This window comes from Falco peregrinus, chromosome 8, assembly GCF_023634155.1.
Source record: "Falco peregrinus isolate bFalPer1 chromosome 8, bFalPer1.pri, whole genome shotgun sequence".
Classification (NCBI taxonomy): Eukaryota; Metazoa; Chordata; class Aves; order Falconiformes; family Falconidae; genus Falco; species Falco peregrinus.
This window is the reverse complement of record NC_073728.1, coordinates 1086668-1112602: the sequence shown is the minus strand read 5'-3', so window position 1 is coordinate 1112602 and position 25935 is coordinate 1086668. Positions and strand designations below refer to the sequence as shown.

Sequence of the window (25935 nt, the reverse complement as noted above, 5' to 3'; positions counted from 1 at the left end):
TTCATGGAATTCAGTAGCGCTTAAGTGCTTTTCTGACTAGGGGCTGCATGTTCAAGCTGACTGTCCTACAAGACCAATTCTGAAGAAAGGTCTGATGTTCACACTGGGCAGATTATCTCAAAATGGGTAGTTCTGTAATTACCTGTAGATACATCTTGTTACTCCCTGTATAAATACGTAGTTTTGTCCTTAAAATGCTCAGCTCTGCAAGTCTTCTGAGACAGAATTGCCTGGATTTATCATGAGACTGGACAGATAAAATGCTTTCAAAATTAAAACACGAAGAATTAAAATTATGTGATTACCCTAGGAAATTGAAAAATAAAAAGAAAATATCTGAAGTAGGAATGAAATTTTAGTTCACTTCTGGAAAAAAAAAGTTAGTGCATTACTTTAGTGTCCCTGTTCCCTCCTCTTCCCTGCAGTGCGTTATCATTGATCATATATACTTTCAATGAAAAATAACTGGCAGCTGAGTGACACAAAGAGCTCAAAAAATAATTTGGATTAGATTTCACTGATCATTTTGATCAATATCGAAGTCTGAAATGAAGGCAGGTTGAGCTTTCACAGAATTTCCTGCGGAGATAATCAAGGTTAAAGGAGACTCTTGAGTTCTTGAAGAGATTCTTTAAAATGTTTAGGATGTTCTGACTGCTCTGTTACTGTTGGCCCTTCTTTATTCCACTTCTGTTAACATGAAGATGGATGAGTATTTGTTCCTGGTGGTGAAAAGCATCACAAAGGCTTTGGTGAATGTGTAGCAGTGGGATCGGTCTGAATATAAGAGTTTGAGATGGCCATCTTCAAACCTTTTACTGTGTTTGTCAGTTTATGCTATCCAGTTCCATGAAGAGAGAGGACTTGGGGTCTGGTTGTTTACATGGTAAGCACAGCAAAACTGAAACTTCAGTGTCTTCATAAAAGACACTGAATGCAATTTCTCATGGCTTTTCAATACTGAAGCACTACTTTGAATGATGGGGAAGAGCGAATGTATTAATAAAAAAGCAACCTAAAGTGAAGGCAGGACGGAATTGCCTCCCTCCAGTATGTTCTGAAATGGTTCGTGCTGTAAAGGTTCATGGTCCGAGCAAGTTTTTCTTTACCAGCGATAGCTTGTGCTTTTGTTCTTTGTGGAGTGTGCACTTGGAGTAGGTTGGAGCAATTCAGATATCTTTATCCTTAGCAGCAAATGAACAAACACCTTCTCCGAGGGCAGTAGGATGGAGTGTATGTTCTGCTAGAATGGAGGGCCAAGGCAGTAATTTGCGCCCAGTCCAAAAGCAGGGTATATCTGGGGAAAAAACAATGAAAGTGCTCTTGTATTTTGTCTTCCAACTACACAGTTCGGGCAGTTTAAAAAGACCCAAAGCATTCCCTGTGTGCTGTGCTCTGATTGTGAGCAAGGTGGCTAGACTGTCTGGTTTCAGTTAATGAGTGGAACCCCTGAAAAAATAATGATGGATAATGTTCAGCTCTTGGAACAACTTATCAGTGTCAATATTGTTGAGAACTTTGCATATTGAAGGAAGACAGCCAGTTGAGCTCAATCTCACCCTGTGTAAATTGCTTCTCATATATGGGTCTCTTCCCTGCTCCCTGCACCCACCCTCCCTACCCCCCACCCCCATTTGTTGGAGAGGACAGTCCAAATATTGAACAACTGTAGAGCTAGCTCTCTTCAGCCAAAATCCTTGCTTCTGTGGATGTCAGTGATAGAGCTTTTGTTAACCACAGAATCTCGTTGCAGCTCACATCCGTTACCTGCAGACCCAGCCCTGTGTGTGCGGTATGTGGTGAAATTGGAGATGTGAATTAGTGGCAGTTCTGACTGCATGGTTTTGTCTGCAATAAGAAATTGGTATGAGTGGTTGCCAGAACTGCTCTTTGTGTGTGAAGATAACAATTTTGTGTGTGGTTTCATGAAAATATAGTCAGACGCTTAAAAAAAGACTGGCTGCTCAGGGATCACCTTTGCCTTTGCTTGGCGTGGCTCTGGAGGAGTGAAGGAAAGGCATGACGGATGCAGGACCTTAGGGACAGTAAATACTGTGGTCAGCTCTTCTGTCACTGCACAGTCCACAGCAACTTCCTGTTTGGTAAGTTGAACTTTGCTCATCCCAAGTTTTGCTGTGATTTGGGCTCTCTGGGGAAGGATAACTGGCTCGCAGGGAATTAAATTAGTTTTTTTGGAGAAGCTTTGTTCAGCAGATGTGTGAGAAGTTTCAGTTACAATGAGGTAACTCCACCTACCCCAACAAAACCCTTGTTTGATTGGAAAATTGCTAGCCAGCACGGTTTATTCTCTGCCAGTTCTTAATGCATACAGGATGGTTAGAGCAAATTAAGATACTGAGAATTTGGCTTGCTTACTGTGGTAACTGTTAACTGGCACCGTTCCTTCGATAGTGCGTGCATGCAATATATAGGGATTTGTAAGTGCTATTGTAATGTTGCTACTTAACAGCAGTGGGAAGAGAGATTTAGCAGTTGGGACAATTTTAAAGTTCCCATAAAAACATGCTTTTCTGTGTACTTGTGGGCTGACCCTGGCTGGATGCCAGGTGCCCGCTCTGTCACTGCCCTCATCAGGGGGAGACAAAACACAGTGAAAGGCTCATGGGTGAAGATGAGGATGAGGAGGTCACCCAGCAATTAGCATCACAGGCAAAGCAGACTCAGCTTGGTGAAATTGGCTTAATTTATTACCAATCAAATCGGAGTAGGATAATGACAAATAAACACTAGATTTTAAAACACCTTCCTCCCGTCTCCCCCTTCTTCCCAGGCTTCACTTTGTTCCCGATCTTCTCTACCTCCTCCCGCTGGGTGGCACAGGGGGATGGGGAACGGGGGCTGTGGTCAGCTCCTCACACGGTGTCTCAGTCGCTCCTTCCTCCTCAGTGGGAGGACTCCTCGCACTCTCCCCCGGCTCCAGCGTGGGATCCCTCCCACGGGACACAGTCCTCCACGAACTGCTCCGATGTGAGCCCTCCCCGTGGGCTACAGTTCTTCACTAACTGCTCCAGCGTGGGTCCCTTCCACGGGGCCACAGGCCCTGCCAGGAGCCGGCTCCAGCGACCTCCTTTGGGCATCCCCCTGCTCCGATGTGGGGTCCTCCACCGGCTGCGGGTGGGGATCTGCTCCACTGGTAACCTCCATGGGCTGCGGGGCACAGCATGCCTTGCCATGGTCTTCACCATGGGCTGCCAGGGAATCTCTGGTCCAGTGCCTGGAGCCCCTCCTGCCCTCCTTCTGCACTGGCCTGGGGGTCTGCAGGGCTGTTCCTCTCACATATTCTCACTCCTCTCTCCCAGCTGCAATTGCTGTTGCTCAGCTTTTTTCCCCCTTCTTAAATTATCCCAAAGGTGCTGCCACCGTTGCTGATGAGCTCGGCCTGGGCCAGTGGCAGGTCCATCTTGGAGCCAGCTGGCATTGGCTCTGTTGGACATGGGGGAAGCTTCTGGCAGCTTCTCATGGAAGTCACCCCTGTAGCTGCCCAGCTGCCAAATCCTTGCCGTGCAAACCCAATACAGCACTTAATCTGAAACACATAGGTATCCGTGCTTGCTCAAGAAAAGTGGGTATGGCGTCCTTTAGGACACTGACAATTTCAACAGGTAGAGCCTTGCTGGTAACTGCAAATGAGATCTTAATTTGATGCTCTTGAACACTAGGTTCCATGGAGCGGATGGTATGTTACTTTATCCTACAAAGCTGTGTTAAATATCCCTTTGCAGAAATTCCAGACAGGTGCAAAGTAAAGGTCTGTCGTGTGCTGTAGTTTTTATCAGTTCATGGATTCTGGGATGCCAAAGGTTGCCTCTAGTGAACAGGCAAAAAGAGATGAGCTGAGAAATGCTCGAGTATATATATGTGCTGCACAGTGTAACTGATTATACCTGTTTCTGAGAAAAGTACCTTCAAAATAAAGCATACATGTATTTTTTTCAAAATGTTCCTCAACAGTTGAACAAAATACCTGATTTTTATTCTGTTGATAAAATTACTCTATGTGCTGTCCACATGTTGTGTTCATTTCCATGGCTAGTCAGACAGCTTGCTTTATCAGGGTTCCCCTTGTCAAGTAAAGAAATCTGTAGTTTTTTTAAAAAGCCCCTTATATGCCTGGCTAAACAAGGACCTCAGTTTGTGCATGTCAGCCAAAACTTCATATGCTATTGATCTTCAGAAGCAGCAAAGTTCTCTGGCATTTGCTCTTGACTGTTGGGGTGGGCGTGGGAGGGGAGGCTGCTTAAGGTGCCTTTCCATATTTTTAGCAGTACTCAATCTGCACTGATTGACTGTACTTTTACAATTAATTTTGATGTACCTGGGTAGCGTGGGTTTCAGCTGAGAAGAATAACCTGTTTCTTGGGGTTTTTTTCTCTAAAAAAAGTGCATTTCTAAGTCCAGTAAATACTGTAACAGCCACTTATTTTAAAGAGTAATAGCAATTGGGCTGAAGGACTGTATGAACAATAAGTAATTACAGGTAAGTTATTCATATGCTTTTGTTGTTGTTTCCAAGAATACCTTTTGTTGACATAGAAAATCAACATTTTCCATGGGGGAGGAGAGGAAGGCTAGCGTTTGTTGTATATCTGGGAATACCAAAATGTCAGTGGTATTGCTTCTAGTGTAGTGTGTGACTCTCTGGGTACTGTTAGCATGGGAGTACTGCTGGGCCTGTGTCTGTTTATAGTGGGTATACATTAGGTCATTTTAATAGAGGAACTTGTAAGCATTTTTTAGAGTTTTGTACATAACATTTTTTCTCTGTGTGTGTACAAATATATGTAAAAATAATTTAAAATACTGTTCAGGGAAAAGCTTGTATCTCCTTCAAAAGACCTAGGTGTGGTGACTTGGTCTTAGAAAATGAAAGGCTGCATTTAATTTCAGTGTTCAGTTTTGGAAGGTTCAGACTACTGTGGCACATTTAAATCAAGTACTTCAAATGCCACTGCCCAGAGGCTCCTTCTCTAGGTCTGCAGCCAGTGGCGGGGGGGCTCTGCTGTATGGCCTATGGGACCAGCAAGCAGCTGGTTCAAGTCTGCATAGCTCCTTGAATTCAAAGGAGTTGCTGCAGCTTGTATTTGCTGAGAATGAGCCCTGCACATCTAGCAAAAGAAAACTGGTTCTTCCAAGATGTTTGAGCAAGAAGGAAAGGCGGTGTGGAGTTAGAACACTCAATAGAAAGAAGGCTGAAATGTGAGTAGCTCTGGGACTTTCTTTGAAATTGAAATTTATTCCATGATTGTGAGAATTTACTATTAACAAATTACACTGTACCAGTCTTCTGGTAGAAGCTTGATTCCTTGTGAAAATCTTGTTTCTTAACAACTGAAACAAGTGTGAACTTAAATACCTTCTGACATTCACTTTTGTGCCTCTGCTCTTACGGTTCAGAGAAACTACTGCGATTGGGGTACACTGCTACATTACATACGTTGCTCTTTGTATTCCCATGCTGTGCTCTTCTGGCAGTTCACATCTGGGCAACCTCAAAGCAAATCAACTGACACTGACTCTTGGCATGCCATTCTGAGCAGAAGTAGGAGCCAATGTAAATGACTTTTAAAGACTCAAGCCCTTGGCAAGAATGACTTAGAGGATTAATACCTAGTTTGTAAAAACTGAAAGTTAACCTTTTTTTTGTTTTGCAGGGAGGTCATGCAAATGCAGAATTTGAGTAGGTTGTATTTTATATTTCACGGTTCTCTATCAGTATGTTTTGGCAAGATTCCTTCAGGTGCTTGAGGAGGAGCAAGATGCTAATGTTTATTTTGGCAGGCATTGCTGTGAAAAACGAGTTTTCTCCATCTAGACTTTTATTTCCAGATCCCTCATCCCTTCCTCCTGCATATCAGAGAGGACTGCATTACTGGCCGTGTAGCTGAATCCAGCTATTCTGAATTGGGCTCAGATCTACTAGTGAGATATATGTAGTAAACCCAGGAATTTCGGAGATCTTCAGTTTATGCGGACTCAGTGATGCTCTTCAGCTGTTCCTCTAGGATGCCAGCCAGCAGAACATAGGCTCTAGGTTCTGAGCAGTGATTCTGTGGCAGAATGGGAAGGTTATGGAGCCCCTGGGTGCAGTCCCTAAAGTGGAGAGCACTGGGAGCCAAGCAAGCTGCTACTTCATCCTGAGCAGCCACTGGCAGTTGTAATATTCATGGAGTGGTGCTGGGATTCTTGCCTTTGGACCTTTGGAGTGGGGAAATGCCTTTGCTGGCTCTTAACTGATTCTCTCATCTCTCATCATTCTTAACTGATCACTCATCCTAAGCTCCTTGCCACCCTAGAGTAGTTAACTACCATCCTGGACTCAGTAAACGGGTCATAATAGGCCATATGAAATTAGTCTGGATATTTGTACTGTGTGTATTTTTAATGCACAGGTGCAGAATGTGAGGTAGTGAATCCAAGATCTTTTTATGGATGGAAGCCCGGTAGCCATCAAAGGAAGGAGTAGTGATCATATTTCATGGAAGTAAATAATTGTTTACTAACTGTGTTAAGTACAGAAGGTGACTGCTGGTGTAAGAATGTATGTGTATTGCTGTGGAATACATGTATATATCATTAGAAGTAAACAAACTTTATTCCAATAAGAGCGTTGCTGGACAGGGGAAGTTAATGTGTTTTCTAGTGAAACCTAATGATGCTGTGATGAATCTTTAACAGGCAGTAAAAAAATGGGTGCATATTTATACCTTGGCTCGCAGGTTGTTGCAGAACAACTTAGTGGAAGTAGCGTTTCTGGATATGTGTATGTGCCTGCCTATATATGTGTGTATATGTATATATAAATCAGCAGTTACAGAATATCTACTTTGTACTGGTACCCATCTGTTGCAACATGCATACATTGCTCTACAGAGGACTCGCATGTGTCCCCTTCCATGGCCTGATTCTTCATTCCAGTAATTTGCTGTAATTAATGCAGAGCTGGCCTTTCTCTGTACTTTCTTAGGGCATTTTTAAAATTGGTCTCCATTGCTCACATGCAGGGTGGTGTTAATGACCTAAATACAAGCAACTGTTTGGGATTCTTCTCAGCCCAAGGTATATTCTACAAAGTTAGCAGATTCTTGAACTCACACGTCTGGGATGGGAACTCTGGCAGGAACTATCACATGGTGTCAGTCACTTGGCATGAGTGAACATCAGCTAGTACAGTGACGCTCACTGATCTCTTGGGGAAGCCACACTGAACCATGTGTTAAAGAAGAGCTTAGCCTGGATAGGGCAGACCCAGCGTTTAAAGGCTACAGCAAGAGGGTTTGCAAGGAGCATTTGCTGTAATAGCAAGGGTGTGGTGTTGTCTGTGGACCAGTGATAGGAGGTACAGCCAGAATCTTTTGTGATGTCCATATCAAAAGATATGGTTATATTGTTGAATGCTTGTAAACTGGATAAAATATTAATGGAGTTTGGGAAAGGTGCTGGTCAAGTAGCTTTCTTCTGACCTGCTCTCAAACTGACCTTGATAAAGCTGGAACGTACTTCTGCAGGACTGTCTTATAGCGGGGGCTGCAGCACCAGCTGCCTGGAGGATCTGAGGATCTATTACACGCCACAGTGTGCTCTTCCCAGCGTGAAAGCACAGATGCCTGTGGAGCCTACAGGTCTGGCTTCGCTCATGCCCTGGGACTGGGAGGGAAGTGAGCTAGCTGACAGGCGAGCAGCACAGGCTGTCTCTGGGTTATATTAATAGCACCATCTGTGCTTAGGAAGAGGAGAGCACTGGATCAAAGAGCAAATCAGAATGAGGAACAGGACTTACTGGTGCCTAACCATCTTGTTGTGATATGCTTGGACGTAGCAGTGTTCCTGTGATACCTGCTCAGAACCACTCCTACACATGGCAGATATCTGAGGACGGGAGACAGGCTTCAAGGTATGGTGACCCAGGTGCTAGGGGCTGTCCTTCCTCTCATGTCCCACTCTCACCTCTGTCCCTTTTCTCTTTGTAGCGGATGGGTCCATGGTGTCTCAGGTATGGACTTTATAGCGTTAAATAACATGACTAAGTTCCTGATTTGCCATTGTGTGTTTTCTGAACTTCTATGCCTTACTGCCTGTTTTCAAGCAAGCAGCCTGCAAGGCTGTAGATCTCCAAGACATCTGCTTCTTTCTCAGATTGTTGTTTCAGTCATTTCAGAAATCCTCAGGGAGGAGGTGATAAACAATGGGGAAGCATAAGCCTCTTTTCTATAGGAATCCAGACCCACATGTGGAATCAGTGAGACGTTTTATTTCCTGCATCCTGTGACAGGCGCTGCAGCCAGTAGCTTTTCAGACTGAGCGTGGTGACCGTCGGGGAACCAGACTGCATGAGCTGAGCAGAAGGGGAACGCAGAGGCAACAGCCACGTTCTGTGGTTGAGACAGGCGTGACCAGGGGATGGCAGTGGGACTTGGCTCTGCAAATGAGGAATATTCGGGAATGTGTGTGCACTCACTTAATGTATGTTTGTTGCATGCATTTAAAGAAAAGGATAATAAAGGCCTCAGATCATCAAACTTGCCCAGAGGTACTTGACTAGCTGAAGGGACTAATCTCAAACTTCTGAAAACCAGGGGATACAAAATGATGGTGTGTACCCTTTCTGGATACGATCTTTAGAAAGGCATAAAGCAGTACTGGAAAAATAGTGGTTCTATATTAATCACACTTTACGTTGTTTTTACTAAGATGACACAGAAGGCTAAAAGGACAGCTGGGATAACACTGGTTAATGGCTTAGATGCTCTTGATAATGACTGTGCTTATGCATTTATTTTTTAAGTATTATATTATCTTTAGACACTAGGCTACAGCAAATAGAAAATCATACCTGTTGCTAATTTCAAAGTAGTCAAGACAAGTGTCTAAATCTTACACTATCTCTAGTAGTTTTGCAACCACACTGGCAGGGCTTTGTGCTTGATTTTTGTAACTAATAATGAAATACACACTAATGTTTGGCCTTTGACCTAATGAGGTAATTTTTTCTTCTGCTATTTAAATAAAACCTGAGTAAAGACCAGAAGAATTCCTTTCTGAAATACCTGAATTTTGGAATTGCATTCTTGCAGTTCTGTCAGTCTTTCTGATACAGTAATGTTAACTTAAAACTGCATCACAAAAGGTGTGTTCATCCTAGCCTTTATCTGCAGTTCTCTGGTAGCATCTCTTCATAATGAAAGTTAAGGTCAAATGCGAAACAAAGGCCATGTGTCTCTGATTCTGCTGGTTTTGTCATTACCTAGGGCCTGTGGAAGTCTGCAGGCAAGACAGTGTAATATAATACATGTGGATAGATAGGAGTCCCATTTAAAAATGAGATGTGATTCTGTAGAGGAAGCAGAAGTGTAGAAGATGAAAGCATAGTGCAGGCTGCTACAATCTCAGTAGATTCTGTCCTGGTCTAACCCCGGCCACAGCCAAGCCCCACGCAGCCGCTCGCTCATCCCCCCTTGGTGGGGCGGGGGAGAGGATCGGAGGGGTCAGAGCGAGGGAACTCCTGCGCTGAGATGAAGACAGTTTAACAGGTAAAGCGAAAGCCGCGCGCGCCAGCAAAGCAAAACGCGGAATTCGTTGCCCACTCCCCACGGGCAGGCAGGTGCTCAGCCATCCCCAGCACAGCAGGGCTCCGTCACGCCCGTGGCTTGGGAAGACAAACGCCGTCACTCGGAGCGTCCCCCCTTCCTCCTCCTTCCCCCAGCTCCTGTGCTGAGCATGGCGTTCTGTGGTCTGGAATATCCCTTTGGCCAGTTGGGGCCAGCTGTCCTGGCAGTGTCCGCCCACCCCCCGACTAACTCCCTGTGCCCCCCCCACCCCCCCCCAACTAACTCCCTGTGCCCCCCAGCATGCTCACTGGTGGGATGGGGTGAGAAGCAGAAAAGCCCTTGGCTCTCTGCAAGCACTACGCGGCAGTAACTAAAACATCCCTGTGTTACCAATACTGTTTTTAACCCAAATCCAAAACTTAGCCCATGCTAGCTGCTACAAAGAAAAAGAACTGTGTCCCAGCCAAAACCAGCATAGATGCTTAGCATTTACATCATATTTTGTGAAGTTGGCTCTAAAATTGTGATTGCTTTGTTCAGCCCTTAGCTTGCATGCTCGCTTTTTGGAGCTGGGGTATTTTGACTGAACTGCTTGGAAATGAGTAAATGGTCCTTCATTTAAATAAAATAACCTGCATTTCAGCATTGATCTACTTTATGAATATATTCAAAGGGATGAAATCATAAACTCCAGTTGCTCTGTTAACAGTGAAAGCTTACTCAGTGACTGATTATGTACAACCCAAAAGTACCTTGGTAGATGGCTTTTTGGGGTTGCTGTGTGAAACTTTTTCAAAGTTACCGATGGGATATTTGAAAGAAATTAGCATGGTGAAAGGAAGGGCTGGGTGGTTAGCACAAGGAGCAGCAGCAGATGACTGCAGAAGCAGACAGGGATAAGAGAGGCATTGGCAAGGGTCAAGTCAGTTAGACCTGGGATTGCTGTTGTGCTGAGGTGGGGGCTGGGGGGAGCATTATAAAAGGAAGCAGCTGCAGTGGGCAGACGAGGAAATAAATGATTTTTGGAGTGTAGGAAACTACTCATCCTTAAACCTACAGATGGATAGGAAACCCTTCCAACACTGGATTACTCTGCTGTTTTGTGGGCAATTTTCTATTCCCCATTGCCAAAGGTAAGTTGTTTCTTTAGGTGTCAGAAGTGGTGGAACGGGTGTCACACACCATCGTCTTTGCTCTGACAGAGCTTATCACCACCGCATTTTCACAGATTGTGTCTTTCTGGCAACATTTATGTTCTCTTCCCCTCTCTGTGTATTTGCAAGGAGATTTTTGTTTTGTTGGAGGGGAGCTTGTTTCTTCTTTTTCTGATATTGTCTCTATGCCTGAAATTTGAGTGTGCCAGGTGGTAATTGCCAGGTTTTGCAGTAGGGGCAGGGCATAGGCTTGGTCTTGTGCTCTGATGCTTGAGATGAGGGCAGTCCCACCCATGCAAGGTGTTGTATAAAATGGAGTGTTTGTCAGCTTTACTTGAAGGCATGTGTAGCTGGAAGCTGTGAGCTGAACACTTCCCAAAGTGCTACTAGTGGAAAGACGGCAGGTTGTCCTTGGAAGCTGAATACAGCAGCAGTGGTTTTTCAGAGCTGCTGGAAGGCAGAAAGGAAACTTCTGTAAAGGCTGGGCAAGCAGCCACTTACTTAAGGCTGTGACAGGTGAGCTCTGTCATATTTTGCTGTGGTGGTTAAAGGCTGTTCCTAACTGTCCGCCCTGCAGGAGCTGGCTGCTTGCAAGTGAGGTCAGTAGGACAGCATGCGCCAGCACCTTAGCTGCCTGTGTTCAGTTTCATGTTGGCTTAAACCTGTGCAGGGCAATAGGAATTGCTTCGTTTTGTAGGGAGGAAAAGTAAGGCTCTGCCAAACTTAATCCAGTCTTCTCTGCAGTATTCCTTTGAATGCTTCGTTTCACAGGGCAAGTAAAATGTCTCATTTGGACGTGTGTAATACGTATAGAAGTAACAGCCTTCTGTCAGTATTTGAGGTCAGGATGTAACAAGCAATGGAGAGTGATCTATTCAGGTAATGCATTTGGAAATTGCTATCAGAAATTGATGACCTGTTTATATAAGGGATTCTGTAGGAGGTGGGTTTTTTCTTCCATTCCGTTTTTGTGGAACTTTTGTTATTATAACATGCAGTGACATTTCAAGAGCACACATTACAAGCAAGAGATGTGGAGAAAGACAAAGCATGTAAGCTGACATTCAAGCTGAGAACCTCTGATACGCAGTATGTTTTGTTCATTGTAAGTTTAGTGTGTATGTTAACCTTAGCCACTGCAGAAAATCTTCTGCAGAAGATCTTTCTCCAAACTTTCTTTTGTGGGCAAGCTGGTAGTGACATGCAAAGCACTGTTCTCCCCTGGATTTAGGGGGCTTTAGGGCTCAGTTGTGGGCTGTACTCTGATATTCCACAGCTCAGGCAGAAAGAAGCTTCCCTGAAGAGTTCAGGATGAGAACACAATAGCTAATTGAGATTCAAGCCTGGAGCTAAAGCTTCTAAACTTTCATGGGACTATTTCATTCATAAAATTATTCGTGTGCTATAATCCTTTGTCACAGGATTAGAAATGAAGTAATTGTTCAATATAGAGATTAAAAGATCATCAGAGGAAAAATACCAGCAAATTCAATAAATCAGTCTGTGCTAAAATGAGAAAATTGAATTGATTAGCTATTAAGTATAGCCATAAAAGATATTTTTTAATATTAGTGCTACACTGACATTTTCCTTTTAACATATCATTTGTATTTTATGTAACAAGCAGTGCTGGATGGAGTTATATAAATGAGCACGTGTTTTATGCAGGTTATTTCAATTATCTGTCCTTGGAGAAAGTGAATAAAAAAGGCTTCAGCTCTGTTTCTAGCATCTTCATTTTGACAGGTGTAATATTCATATTAATGAAGATTTTGAAGTGTAGAGGAATGAGTCCATTTATAAAAGTTGGTGTCCTCTTAGATCTTGATCTTAAAAAGGGGGGGGGGGGGGAGATGAAAGAGAGAAACTGAGGGTATGTTTTGTGTGGCTTGCCAAGTCTTCTTGAAATGGCTTGCAGTTGCAAGTTAGCTGAATCAGCACCACAGTCATCAGTGGAAGGCTGTAATCATAGCAATACCTGGAGCGTGCAGCAAAGAAGAGGCAAGTCAAATCTGGCAAGGTGTTGTATGAAGTTTTTATGTCTGGTTTTTAATGGAGTCAGGGTGTTGCTACAAAGAGTAAATTTTGTGAAGTGCTGTAGTAGGATTTAATCAGCAAATTTAATTTAAATTTGAAGAATTATTTAGCTATGAAGCAGCATAAATTGGGAGGTGTAGGGCTTTCACAAAGTACAATTATTGGGATTAATTTGCTTCATACAAGATGCAGTTTTTTGGGCACAAAATTAGTAGAATACATGCTGAAAAAGCAGAACCTGAAGATTTCAGGTTACAGATATTTTCCCATTATTTCTTGGTTTTATAGATTAATAGACTTCTAAGGCTAGAAGGGTTTGTTAGCTATAATCCTTATTGTACTTGTTTCTGTGCTGTGTGTTGGTTCCTCTAGAACAGATTTTTTCCTATTTTTTTGTTAATGTTGTTTTAAGATGTTGGATCAGATTAAGCATGTTTAAATTGGCATGTGAGAGGGCAGGCTTCCGTCAGTTGTCTGTAACATAACAAAAGCTGCTAGATAGTAGATATAAGGGTGAACTAGTGAAATTATTCCTTAATGTATTTTTAAGTAGACAATAGTATCAATCCAGAATGGTTTTTATGTCACTGGGTAGGGTAGAAGGCATGCTTTTCTGAAAAGCAGTAAGAGAGATGAAGACTTAAAGAGTAATTTTAGAGCCAAGTTTTCCAGTCTGCATGGGAAATTTGATGACCTATATCTCATGTTCTGTGCCTGTTCGGCATGAGAAATAGCTGACAGCAAAAGACAAGAAGTACATTAAAAAAATGTTATACAGGGACTACAGTCATTTCTCAGTGTTTTCCTTTAGCTGTTGGAACACACTAAATACTGGAAATGGATTTGCCCCGAGCTTATGTTCTGTATGATCTTGCTGCCTGCTCTGTCCAGACATTTTTTACTCTGCTTTTAGCACTTGGGTGGGTTTGACAGAAACTAATTTGATTGATCTCTTTCATCCTTATTTAAGGAGGGGCAGGGAAGGGAACCTTCTGCTCTGAGATACCAGCAGACAGTAAGGCATTCAGAGTGACAGTGGCCCCATTGCCAGGAAGAAGTTTTACTGGACCTGGTGAGGCTCTAGCTCAGTGTCTTGGCAAAGTGGTCGAACCACTGACTAATGACAGATACAAGGTATGAGTTTTAATAGCGAGTATCTGTTCATGTATAGTAAAATAGAGGTGGCGGGGGAACCTTACTCATGTCAAGTGTTGCGGTTTGTTTTTTTATTTTTTTAATGACTGATAATGGAATGGGTTACTTTTTTCTTCTGGCACCTTATTGTTGAGGGTTTCCATCATTCAGTGTCAGGTCTTCATCAGATCAAAACTCATTCATTCCTTTTTCTTCCTCCTACCGTCTCTTCCCCGTTTACCATAAACAAAGTCACATTATTTTTAAAAACGTGCTTCCTTGAATGTTGTCTCTTTAATTAGAAAATGGATGCATATGAAAATTAATAACAAGATTTAAATGCTGTCAGTGGATACTGTAATAAAGCGCTTAGTTTCTGGAGTTTGGACTCCAGTGAAGTGCTATGTTTCAAAGTAGGAGTTAAGGGAGGATTGTTTAAGTGCATTAAAAGAGATTTAGAAGGATTATGAGAACTCTTGTATCAGTCCACATAACAAAGGCTCTAATGGGGAAAAGGAGGAAGTGTTTCAACTTGAGACTTGGACAGAATTAAGATCTCATTCTCATTTATGTACATCTATACCTTCTCATCAGTTAAAATTAACTAATAGAGTTAAATTTGGGGACAAACCAAGGTTTTATTCCATTTCACTTAGTCTTTGCTGTAATTCTTTGTGTGACTTAATTTTAAAATTAAGCCCTGATCCTTACTGAAATCTTAAGGCAGTAGGATTAGGCAACTAGACTCCCTCCATTGTGTTAACTCTTCATCATGTGGTACAGTGTCTCTCACTTACCCAGCCATGTACTGGAAATAGAAAGCATATTGCAGGTTTCTTAATCACATGCAAATTCCATTCATGTGCACAAGTTTTCAGAGCAGACTTGGGAGATTTAGCCGTACGGACCCCACTAGTTTCAGTAGGAGCTTTGTGCTAAATCCTCTGAATTAGTTTTGAAAAAAAAGCCCAAAACAAACAAAAAAACAAGCCATGCAGCACTTGTCAGCCTAACTTCCTGTCACATCTAGCTACTTTTTAAGACACAATCTCCAGCCAAATTTTCTGGAAAAAATTGATGTCACTGGAATGAGAAAACAGGACCTGCTGAGTTCATCTCGGGTATTTCTCTGCTTTAAAGCCTCAGAGTTACCAAGCAGTAATGAATAGGGTCCAAGAGGCATGGCTGGAAGAAGCATTGATACCCCTTGTATCCAGATTTGTAACTATCAGGCATTTTTTAAATGTGTTTGCAGAACCAATCATGGGACAGTATGGAATTTGAACTAGCTTTGCTTTTTGGCAAGATTGAGCACTGCTGTGCAAGGCATTAAGTGTTCTCACATTTCTTTAATGCTTATACGTAAGCACATGCAATTAGTGTTTATAGATCTAGCTGTGCCAGCTTGGGATTAAAACCTCCAAATGAATCTCTTTTGTGTTTTTTCTTCTCCTTTCACAGACAATATTCTTGCCTGAAGAGAGATGGCAGAAATCAATTCTCCTGTAAATATCAAGGAAAAGGTAGGTCCGAGTAACAGTACAGTGCAAACCAAAATGATATTTGCATACGTATTTCATCCCTGCTCCTTCAAACACTGTTTACGTACTTAACTTTAATATCCATTGACTCTGTGCATAAAGTACACAGGCAGGTATTGATAGGATTAGTGTATTAATCTTGGTTTATGAGAAAACGTTTTTGCTTTTCTGCCAAGAGACAATGTTTTGTCAGATAGGCTTCTCTTACTCCTTTGTGATTCTGGTATGCACTGACGCTGTGGGGAATAGCACTTTGTGATGTTTGCTGCTGTACAAAACACAACCTTTGAAGAACACACCCTTTAGAAGATAGTTTTTCTGACCAAAAAGTCATACTTTTACTACTTAAAGGCAATTCCTAAAATTACAGATCCTGAAAAGAGTAGATTTCCCCGCCCACACACCCCACCCCACCCTATGTAAGTAGTTCTGGTTTTAACTGCATTCTATGTGCTTCAGTATGTCCTCTCCATATTCTGGCTAGTGCTAGAGCCTCATCACTCTTTCAGGAGCAGTAAAGGACCTAAAGCTAATTAGTGTACAAATACGAGGTAGGCCAGGAGATGTTTTGTGACTCCCAGCAGGCAGGTTGTGAGAAGACAGTCTAACCCATAGATAGTCCCCACCAACATAAGTAGGAAACCAGGACATCTGTCAAAGAATAGGAAAAAAGGAGAGGGAGGTGGGAAGACTAGGGGTATAACATTATAGGGTTGTATTTTAAAAGAAGCCAAGATTTTGAGAATTCACCTGAATTGTCGTCTTTTATAAAATCAGCTTTTGTTCTATTTCATGTCTGGAAAGAAAGATGGAGCTTTGCATCTAGGAAGTTCAGAAGAGGCTAATAGGTTTCTTGATTTACAGCTTTATTAAGCCCAATGTGTCTCTCTAATACAGATTTTAAGACTGTGTGTAAATGTTCCAGGCCAGAATCCAGTTCTGTCAGTGAGCCCAGATTTGTCCAGGTATTGGTGAAAAGTTTATTACGCCCATTCACTTCTTGAAAGATATGCAAGGAGAAAGATTAAATATCAAGGGTAATACAGAACAGCGAGGGTATTGTGAAACCAAGAAATGTAGTCATCTGCCGTTGTATCATAAGACCTACCTGTGGCATGTGACACGTCCTGCAGGGCAGCAGGCATGTGAAATACTCTCTTCTCTAAGCTCTCTTAAGTCACTAGAAAGGAAAAGAATAAAAATGTGTGTATGATTCCATGGATTAACTCTTTTCCTGAGCTGACGGAAAAATATATTCATTGGAAAAACATTTGCCTAATTTCAGTTTTGCAATTAGATTGACTGATAACAAGGAAAAAAAAATCCTTTGGCCTGAGGAATATGTGCAAGATACTGTAAATACAACTTCGCAATTCAGCAAAGTCCCAAGAAATGATAGAGAATTAAGATGTAATGTAACATACCACAGCGTGACAGAGAAAAGAAATAGAAGTCCATCAGATTTTTAGTTAACTTGCTGTTCTGCTTCTGAGTTCACAAATAATGAACTTTTCAGTCAGGTAATATATTTTTTAGAACTGATCATGACTACTTGTTAAAGGCTTAGACATCGCCTTTGGTTTATAAAGGACTTGATGAACTACTGAACCTGAAACTGGGCTTCCTCAAGTTTCAGTTTGCTAATGATGTTTCCTGAAAGAACAAAGATTACCTGTCCACCAATACATGAATGAAGCTGCTGAGGAAGCACCATAGCAAGTGATGGTTATACTTAGGAGTTCAAGTGGCAGCGAGTTCCTGTTCAGACTGTTGTGTCCGTCTTTTGCTGCTTACTCTGTCTTCGCTTTCAACAGCATGTAGAATTTTTTGCTTTATATCCACTGGCCACCTGCTCTTTGAGTATGTTTTCCTCATATTTGTTTTAACTCCTGAATCACTCGTTGATCTTTAGGACTTGGCGTGTGTCAACACAAATCGGTATTTCAGTGATGAGTGTCTTCCTTAGTCTGTAATAACAGCACAGGGTTTAACTATTGAGTAGCATGAAGGATTTTGCAATAGAAAGGAGTGTCATCAAATTGTAACCCCTCATGCCGGAGCGCTGGAAGGTAAATTACAGTAACTCTCAAAATGCAGCTCAGTAAACCAGTTAAAGTTTTATTTACTGAGTAGCGTGATTTTTTTTTATTATTAATTTAATCAGTTTTAGAAGTGCAGGACTTTATGAATCATCTGTTTGTGTTTCGCTGCTTCAGAAATGAAGAATGGCAACAGGACATTTAATCACAGTAGATATCTGCTTTTCCAAGTCTGGTATCTGCTGGGAGTATCTAAAGTCAGACGTTTATGATCATATGCATTTTAAGGCAGGAAAATAATTAGATCAATACACTCCATTTTAAATGATTCCTCTCTTTATTCCTGTATCTTCCATCAGTACTCAGTGCCACTAAATCCCTATGCCAAAGAGAAAAATTAGGTTAACAGCAATTAACACTTTATTGCAAAATTACTGGCTTTTATTCTGGAAAACACAGACTAATAACCTACTAAATAAAGACTTAGTGACCGAACAGCATAAGCTTATTGAACTCTGCATACATCAGCCGAGAAGCTAGCATGCTCAGTTTGCCATTTCACCTGGACAAGTCTGTCTGGTTTTAAGAGGAGATTGCGGTGGCAAGAACTTCCATTTGACACCTTGTATTTGGTTTACCGTATGGTGGCTCTTTCTGTCAGCAGCAAACTGAATAATTCCAAAGCAACTGTAGCTTTAGAACCCTTTGGGTCATGCACTAGAAATCTGAGGAAAGGGTGGAACAGATACGTCCTGCTGAGTTGGCTTTAATTATATTTGCACATAGACTGCTAAAAAGTAAGGACTTCATTTGCATGTTTGAAAAATCAGACTTATTTACAGTGCCCTGGTAAGAGAGTCAAAATCAAATCCCTTCCTTGCTTAGAAAACTCAGAGAGCAAGACATGGCCATGCTACAAAGCATTGAATCACTGAGTTTATTGTTTACTTTTACCCACCTTGGGGGGGGGGGAGTGTTTCTGGGAAACAAAACAAAGATTTATATAACTAATTACTTTTGCTGAGCTCCACAAATCCATTGCTATCAACACAAATATAAGTAGACCTTGTTAAAAAGAACAGAACAGAATACAGCTCCTTCCCAGCTCTCCCTTTCTTCTACCTCAGTGCTTGCAGATCATAATATATTTAAGACTTTGATCCTGCTAGGACTTGAACAAAGCCAAAGCGAGCTGTACATCTGCACAGAAACACTTTGCTAAGCTTCTGCAAAAGTAGAACACAAGTTTCTCCTTAAATTGAGCATTATTTCCCTGTGCCAAAAATATGCTACGGAGCCCGTGAAGTGTTAGCATAATGTTGTGTTGGGTGGGTTGGTTGCTTGCTTGGTTTGTTTTTAATGGGGCCTTTTCCCATGTGCTCTCTATGATCGGCTTCTAGTTCACGGAAATAAGACCTCTACCACTGTTTTAAAGGTGATGTGAGGCTGAGGCAGACAATTTGAGCATTATGCTCACACACGGGCTCTGTAAGACCCTACCCCTAATTTGAGTCATGAGAGAATGCTACTGTAGTACTGATACTTGTGTAATTCATTCTTGGCATTTCAGCTAAAATAGTTCATAAAGTCAATAGGTTAAACATTCTGTTTTATGCCTCCCTCCACCCCTCCAAGAGATTTATATAAATGTTAGCCTGTGATGTCAGGAAGGCTAATGGAAGTTTCCATAGTTGGCAGAGGCTCCTGCAGCTGTGATACTCTTGTGGGGAGCCAGGGCTGTTCTGATTACCATATTTTCATGCATATATCCCACAGATTTTCTGGAATAACACAAGTTCTCCATTTCAGCAGCCACAAGGGTCGTTCCATACCTGCACAGCTGAAGATCACCATCAGGACCTCTCTCCCGATAACGCTTTCTGCCCTGACTCTTACTATAGTCGTCCTCCACAATGCCATTCACCCTCTTGCCTCTGCTGATACTCATCTCTGTGCCTGGAAATACAGTATAGCCAAGAACTTGTTTTCTAGTATCAGGATTTTCAGAGATTTGAGAGTTACACATAGTTCAGATCATAAACACAGTGGACTAAGGAACAAAATGTGCCAAATTCCTTGGCTTAAATCCAAAATAATTCTGTAAAATTAAAGGAAGTATTCAAGCATTAACCTAGTACATCACCAGAAGAAGCGCTGAGATTCTGAATGACAAGGCCTCCAAAGAAAAAGCAATTGGAGTGAGAAATACAAGCGATATATTGTCTCCTGCAACGATTAGACCCTCTTAGTTTAACAAGAGAAGGGTGAATATCAGGCACTCCCCAGGATAACCATTCAGCGCTGGCATGTGATTTTGATTTTGATCCAAAGAAATACCGGGAATTGTTCAGGCTTCAGGACTTGCTTGCCTGTCTTTTTTCTTTTTTCTTTTTCTTTTTTTTTTAAGATGTGTGTCTAAACGTGTTTGAACAAGTAAGATCTGGTATCAGGTGGAATTAGCAAAGTACTTAATTCAGATTAAAATCCTTCTCTTGGGATTCTGTTAGGAGTGAAGTTCTGTTGAACTTGTCCTGAAAGGCTTGCTTTTTGATTTGTTGTTTCAGACATCAGAGCTGTAGGAGCAGATGGGCAGGTTTGTTCCATAAACTGCAAGAAGGAAATTTTATTCAGATGTGTTTTGGGGAGTTCACCATAACAGTGGTTTTCATAAGTGATAGTCAGAATGCAAGGAAAAAGAGTAGGATTCATAGTGGAAGGAATGGTAGTAGTATATAAATTTAAAATCTTACGTTACAAAAGCAGATAATTTCCAATTGATGATTTCACTAGGTCTCCTTAAAGTTGACCTTTGTAGCTGTTCCTTGCCTGTGTGCTGAAATAGGTGGACTTAGTCCGAAGAGCAGCAGAGTTGATCAGAATGCACTTGTGTCACTTGATGAACCATTTAACTTGTACTGAAGATATTGTAGGTTCAGATCTGTAAATAGTACTGTCATTACTCAAGCAGAACAGTTCTTACTGAGCCAAACCTTTTAATATGTTCTTCCAGGATTTCTGAAATATCTGATTTTTCCATGTAATTAGTTTGCAGATTTGGGGGACAGGGGTGATGTAGTAAGTCCATGATGATTGCCTAAAGTAGTTTACTGCAGCAGGTAGAATTTGTTTTGTGTTTATTGGGGATAAATGATCTGAAGGTATCGGTGTGACAGACAGGTCATGTAGTGGAAAGAGAGGTGAAGACATGATAAAAGGTGGTGTTACGCTCAAACAGGGTGTTAACAGCATTTGTTCAGTGTGTTGTGATGAACTCCGTTAGTAAAGCTTCTGGAAAAATGTCTGCAACTTAAGAAATTGGCTCTTAATGCAGCAAAGCCAAACTGTATTTATGAAATATGTTTGCGTAGGAGTTTTCAAACCCTTAAAAAAATTCTGTCGTGAAGTGTTTTTAAAATGCTTTTTCCTGATTAATGTAGCCAGGATGTCTGCTAATGCTAAATTCCTAGATACAGAAACCAGCAGAGTTCTGCAGACAGCCCTCCTTCCCTTGCTTCTCCTGCAGGATCTGGGTCAGCCCCAGCTGGAGGTGTACTCTAGCTGAATGTGGCCTGCACTGCCACCTGGCCTCAGCTGCAGGGGTATGTATGGTCTATATGTGTACATAAAGATATACTACTGAGTACAAATGAAGTAGGAAAATGTCCATGTATTCATTGATAACCATTCTTCTGAATTAATTTAATTCCTAACTTAAAGCAAATCTGTTGACCCTAGTCTTTAGTACAAAGTGAAGGTGGATCTGCGTTAGTGTTCCTATCCAAGCATAAGGAAGACTATTTCTGAGTAAGTGACCGTAATAGTAATTTACTTACTTATAGGAGACTAGAGCAGCTGAGTTCAGGGGTTTCAGAACAGCTGTGAGCTTTCAGCAAAGAAGTTTAATTTGTCACTGTGTCAAAATACATAAACAAATTTTCTGAGCCCCAGATATGTTACTTACTCACCAGAAACATCCTCTTTGAGATGATGCCAAGGGGTAGCAGATGGAGTAGAGCAGCAAACAGGCAGCAATTGATTCCATGTTGTTAACAGTTGCCTGGGAACCACTTGAAGCTTGACAGAGAACCTAAAAGACTCAAAGGAACACGGAGCAGCGTTGGCTTGGTTCTGGGTGTGGAGTAGGTAGTCTTCTGTCGCAACTTCCAGGCAGGTTCTATTTCTTTTTGAGTTTGATTTATCAGGAAAGTCTAATGAAATGGGTGTTCCGTGAGGACTTAAGTAAGGTACCATGAGAGGTTAGACTCTCGGTGTCCTCTCCTGTAAATTTGCCCCAAGTGAGCTTGCCCGTAGTTTAACAGTAATCCTCAAAAAAATAGTAGATCTGATCAGACCTTGGGGATTTTATTTTGAGGTAGAAACAGCTTATCTGAGGGGGCTTGGAACCTTTTTCAATTTTGATATCACTTCTGGTCAGTCCTCAGCAATTTGTGTAAGAGACTGATAAAAACAACCTCATAACTGTGGAATTCTCGTCCCGAGACACAACCTGGCTCACATTGCAGCAACTTTAACAGGGTTTGAGCAAGCGTTTCAGGTTGAGTATGTACTTAAGACTTCAGCTCAGAAAAGTGATTAAAAGTCTTAAACTTTGAACTAACTGTAGCCTTATCCAAAAGAGTAGCTAGGTCCACAGGAATTAAATGCATACTTGCAAGGCAGGTCTCTGGATTGTGGGTTTAAATGGAGGTGGACGTGGATTCTGCCTTCCATGTTTTTGAGCATACGCAGCTTTTTTTCAAGATCACAGCTTTATATTTTAGATCCGTGACCGCTTTAAAGTAGCTTTTGTAAGCTGAAAGTCTAAGCAAGTCATCTTGGTAGTAAACAAAGGAATGTGCTTTCCGGTGAGGCTACCAGGAATTTCACTGCTGTCAGTGACAGCTTCTCAGCCAATGCTGACATTAACACCAGTTATCTATGGTTTAGAAGGTATGTTACTGAATTCTCTTAGTGTCCCAGAATGCTTGTCTAGCATCCAGATGATGACAGAAGTTCACTGGGAATCTACACAAGATAAAGACAGGGTGAATCACAAAATCGTTAAAATAGTTGACTTCCCTGCAGTCTGTCTGGTAATGTTATTCCCATGATCAGGTTTCAGTGAGTAGGAAAAGAGCTGGTTTCTCCCACATACATGGGAATAAATCTAATACAGTAGACTGCCATGAGTTTGTTCTTGCACACTGTTGGGTATTAATGCAGTAGCACTGCATGTTAGGAGATTCTTTGGCTCTTGGACTTTTTTTTTTTTTTCATCCTTTAGCGTCTTAAATGTTTTTTAGAAGGAATTTGTTAATGTGAAGTCCTACTATATTGGATTATTCTAGTTTTGTAATCTGATGTTTACATATTGAGAAGATGGATGTTCTTGTAAGTTTGAGGACTTCTAAGTTTAGGGATGAAGTTGGGAATTGCCTCTTGCCCTGGAATCACCCTATCACACCTTTAATCAAAATGTGCTCTGTATATTTTTTTGGACTGGGAAGTGATTGACTTCTCTCAAGCAACTGGAGACTTGTAAGCAGTTGAGATGTATAGTTGTACTAGCAAAAGGGCTGGTTTATCACCTGAACTAGCAGGTGAACCAGAGAGGTGCCAGTATACCTGGGCTGCCTAGATCCAGCTTTCATCCACCCCTTTAAGATATCTCCCACTTTTCATCTTGTATTTGTCAGGCGTTTCTGGAGCTTTGCTGTGCCTCTGTTCATCACAGTCTATGATAAGTCTCTTATGACCTTCATCTGTAGAAGTGCATTTTTGCTAGACTTCGACTGTCAGGAAGGTTATCTACCCCTCCATTTGGCTTTTTTTTTTTTTTTGTATTGCTATGCCCCCTTCCAGAAATATATAGGACGCATTTTGCACGTGGGGACAGACCTGAGCTTCGAACATGGAAATATACACGTATTTTTGAAACCAGGGTGAAAGGGCTAAGAGATGGGATATTGGGGACTATGAAATCTGCATTTCTATGCTGAGGCTGTCACATGGCATAGTCTCCCTCAACAACGCCTTGTCCTCCTCCCAGATATATTGCCAGGTCACAATTTAAGACCTGTAGCCTTTTGTCAATAATTTCTGGATGTCCAGAAATGACTGATTTTTCTCATTGCCTGTGTACAAGATTTCCAGTGTATTCTGGATGAAAAAGGCAAACGGCACATATGTTGGAGACACAATGTTTGGCACACAGATCAGTCTGTCTTTGAAATTCCAGAAGAAATATGGTAACGTTATTCCATTGTATTCCTAAATGGAATATTCCATTTTTAAGACTAAATATTTTACCTCAGTACAGAACCTTCTGGGATTTCTGCTCTGATGGAATTCTGGGTTTATATCTGCTTTTGTTGTTTCTGAACAGAGCAGTACCTATATTATTAATTTTTTTCTTAGTAGTGACTTATCCTAGTGGTTGCAAATTTTAGTTTTCATCTGTCTTATCCCACCTAAGTCACTGCAGAAATCTGGAAAGGAGAAACACTAATAGCTTGTGGGTATCCTGGGTGTCATAACATACATATACAAGTGAGGCAGATTAAGAAAGTGTAAGCAACTTCTGATTTGGAATTTCCTAAGTCCTGGATGTTTTACTTAGCAATCTGATGTTCTTTTCCTGAAGGACTTTTTTTTTTTATGAGACTTCTTAATTTTTCTATTTTCTAAATGGAAAAATAAAAAAAAAATGTATGTTTTGTATAACATGCAACAAAGGATATTGTTGGGGTTTGGCGGCAGGACTGTTGAGCTCTGCAGTACGTTGATGTTCTCTAAATTGTACTTTCTTATCTAGTCCAACTAAAATGGGACTGTGTCCATAGTGTTGGTCATATGCTTAATTTCTTTTCTCTGTATTGGCGAGCATTCTTCTTAAGATCATCATCTTGCTTTTTTTGGGTTATCGCCACAACTAGAATGTTTCCATAACCTTTTTGTATTTAATCATAGTACTGGTTGTATGAAGCACAGTTTGGCTTTTAACTCTGGTTTTTCTATTAATCAAAAATTTCTTAACAAAGACCACACAGTGCAGACAAAATCTTCAGTAGATCCTGTAGTCTAAAATATTGTCTGTCTGGTCGAGTTCTTGTGTGTCAGTGTTCTCCACCGCACAGATGTCGTTCTTAATGTCTTTAAGAAGTTTCCAAATTGCAGTGTGTGGCAAGTTGCCTGAATCCATCCTGTGGTCTTGGCCTCACTTTGTTGTTTCCAGATGCTTCTTGAGGCTTCCAGACCTTTCATAGCAAAGAAGGACCTAGAAGCTATGTGAAATTCCCGTGCTTGTATTTAAAGATGGTTAGAATACACTAGGTGTTGCCTGTTACTGTTTTTCCTGTGAGCACTTGCCACAAGGACATTACACAATCTTGAGTAGGCAGAGAGATGATCCGTGTGACTGTGAAAGAAGAGGGGAGATTTTGGTGAGAATTTGAAGTTGTAATCCACACGGTGGAAATGTTTGGCAGCTCCGGCCTGAATGTGGAACGGACTGCAGCTTGTGGCCTCCTCTGCCCTCGTTTCTTTGCCAACTGCTATCACTGCAGACCCCGTTCAGTTCACACTTGCTGCAGCTTTATCAGTAAATAGCATGCCAGTGCCCGCAGTCAGAAGATGAAAAAGCCCCTTTCCCCAGGGCTTTCTCTGCGCCCTGCCGGTGGGCCGGTTCTCCTGGAGCGCCTGCAGAGCCCGAGGGCTGTCCGGCCGCCCCCTCCCACACGTGCACGCCGGCTGGGGGGGCGCCGAGCGGCTGGGCAGGCGGAGGTTTTCTGGACAGCCTCTGGCCTGCCCGGGCCTCTGACAGAGAGGCACCTGTGCTGGTGGGCGAGCCTTGCCCGGGCGTAGGGCGGCCATGTTAGATGCGTGATTATGCAGGCCTTTGGAAAGGGTCCGTGGGAAGCAGACGAGGAGTTCGACTCAGTGCTCTCTAAACAACGGTTGTGGCCTAAGCTGTCCAAGGGTAGACTTGCTACTGGAGATGTGTTGGGGGAAACGTGATGCTGCAGAGATGTGTGATAGGGTGATGTAGAGGAGCAGAGTAAATCGTACTAAGGGGGTGTCCTCAAGTGGCGTGCTGAAGTCAGAAAGTGGCCTTCCTTACACAGTGGAAGAGATGAGCTCATCTGGAAAGCATCCTCCTGGAGGTCCGATCCCATGCGCGTTTAGCTGAAGCAAGTGTCAGCCTTCCGTGGTGCAGAAGCTGAGGCTGGCAGGCATGGTGAGTTGGAGCCCGCAGTCGCTGTGCACTGACAGACCCTGAAGCGAGCCATGGCTTATGTTAGTATCTGGGACAGGGAAATGCAGTGGTCAAGGGGTCGGGTGAACGTACTACAGCAAAATAAGATGTTTGATCATAAATCTGAGCACTTAAGTGTTCTCATTCAACTTCCGTTTTCTCCACTGACGAGGACTCCATAGAGGGAACCTAGAAAGATTGGTTTTCAGC

The 25935-nt window shown here is 42.1% G+C and overlaps 1 protein-coding gene across 11 annotated transcripts in view; it reads left to right on the top strand.

Annotated features, from left to right (window-relative positions):
• Positions 1-25935, top strand: part of SPATS2L (spermatogenesis associated serine rich 2 like) — a 151379-nt gene that overhangs the window by 90741 nt on the left and 34703 nt on the right. For 8 of the 11 annotated variants that reach the window (XM_055811506.1, XM_055811505.1, XM_055811509.1 and 5 more), the window contains one exon: positions 15353-15414. In XM_055811506.1, coding sequence (XP_055667481.1) covers positions 15376-15414 — 39 coding nt within the window. In that variant the 5' untranslated portion in view covers positions 15353-15375. Of the gene's footprint in view, positions 1-13727; positions 13892-15352; positions 15415-25935 lie in introns of all 11 variants that reach the window. The other 3 variants (XM_055811507.1, XM_027777541.2, XM_027777538.2) reach the window with 1 other exon arrangement.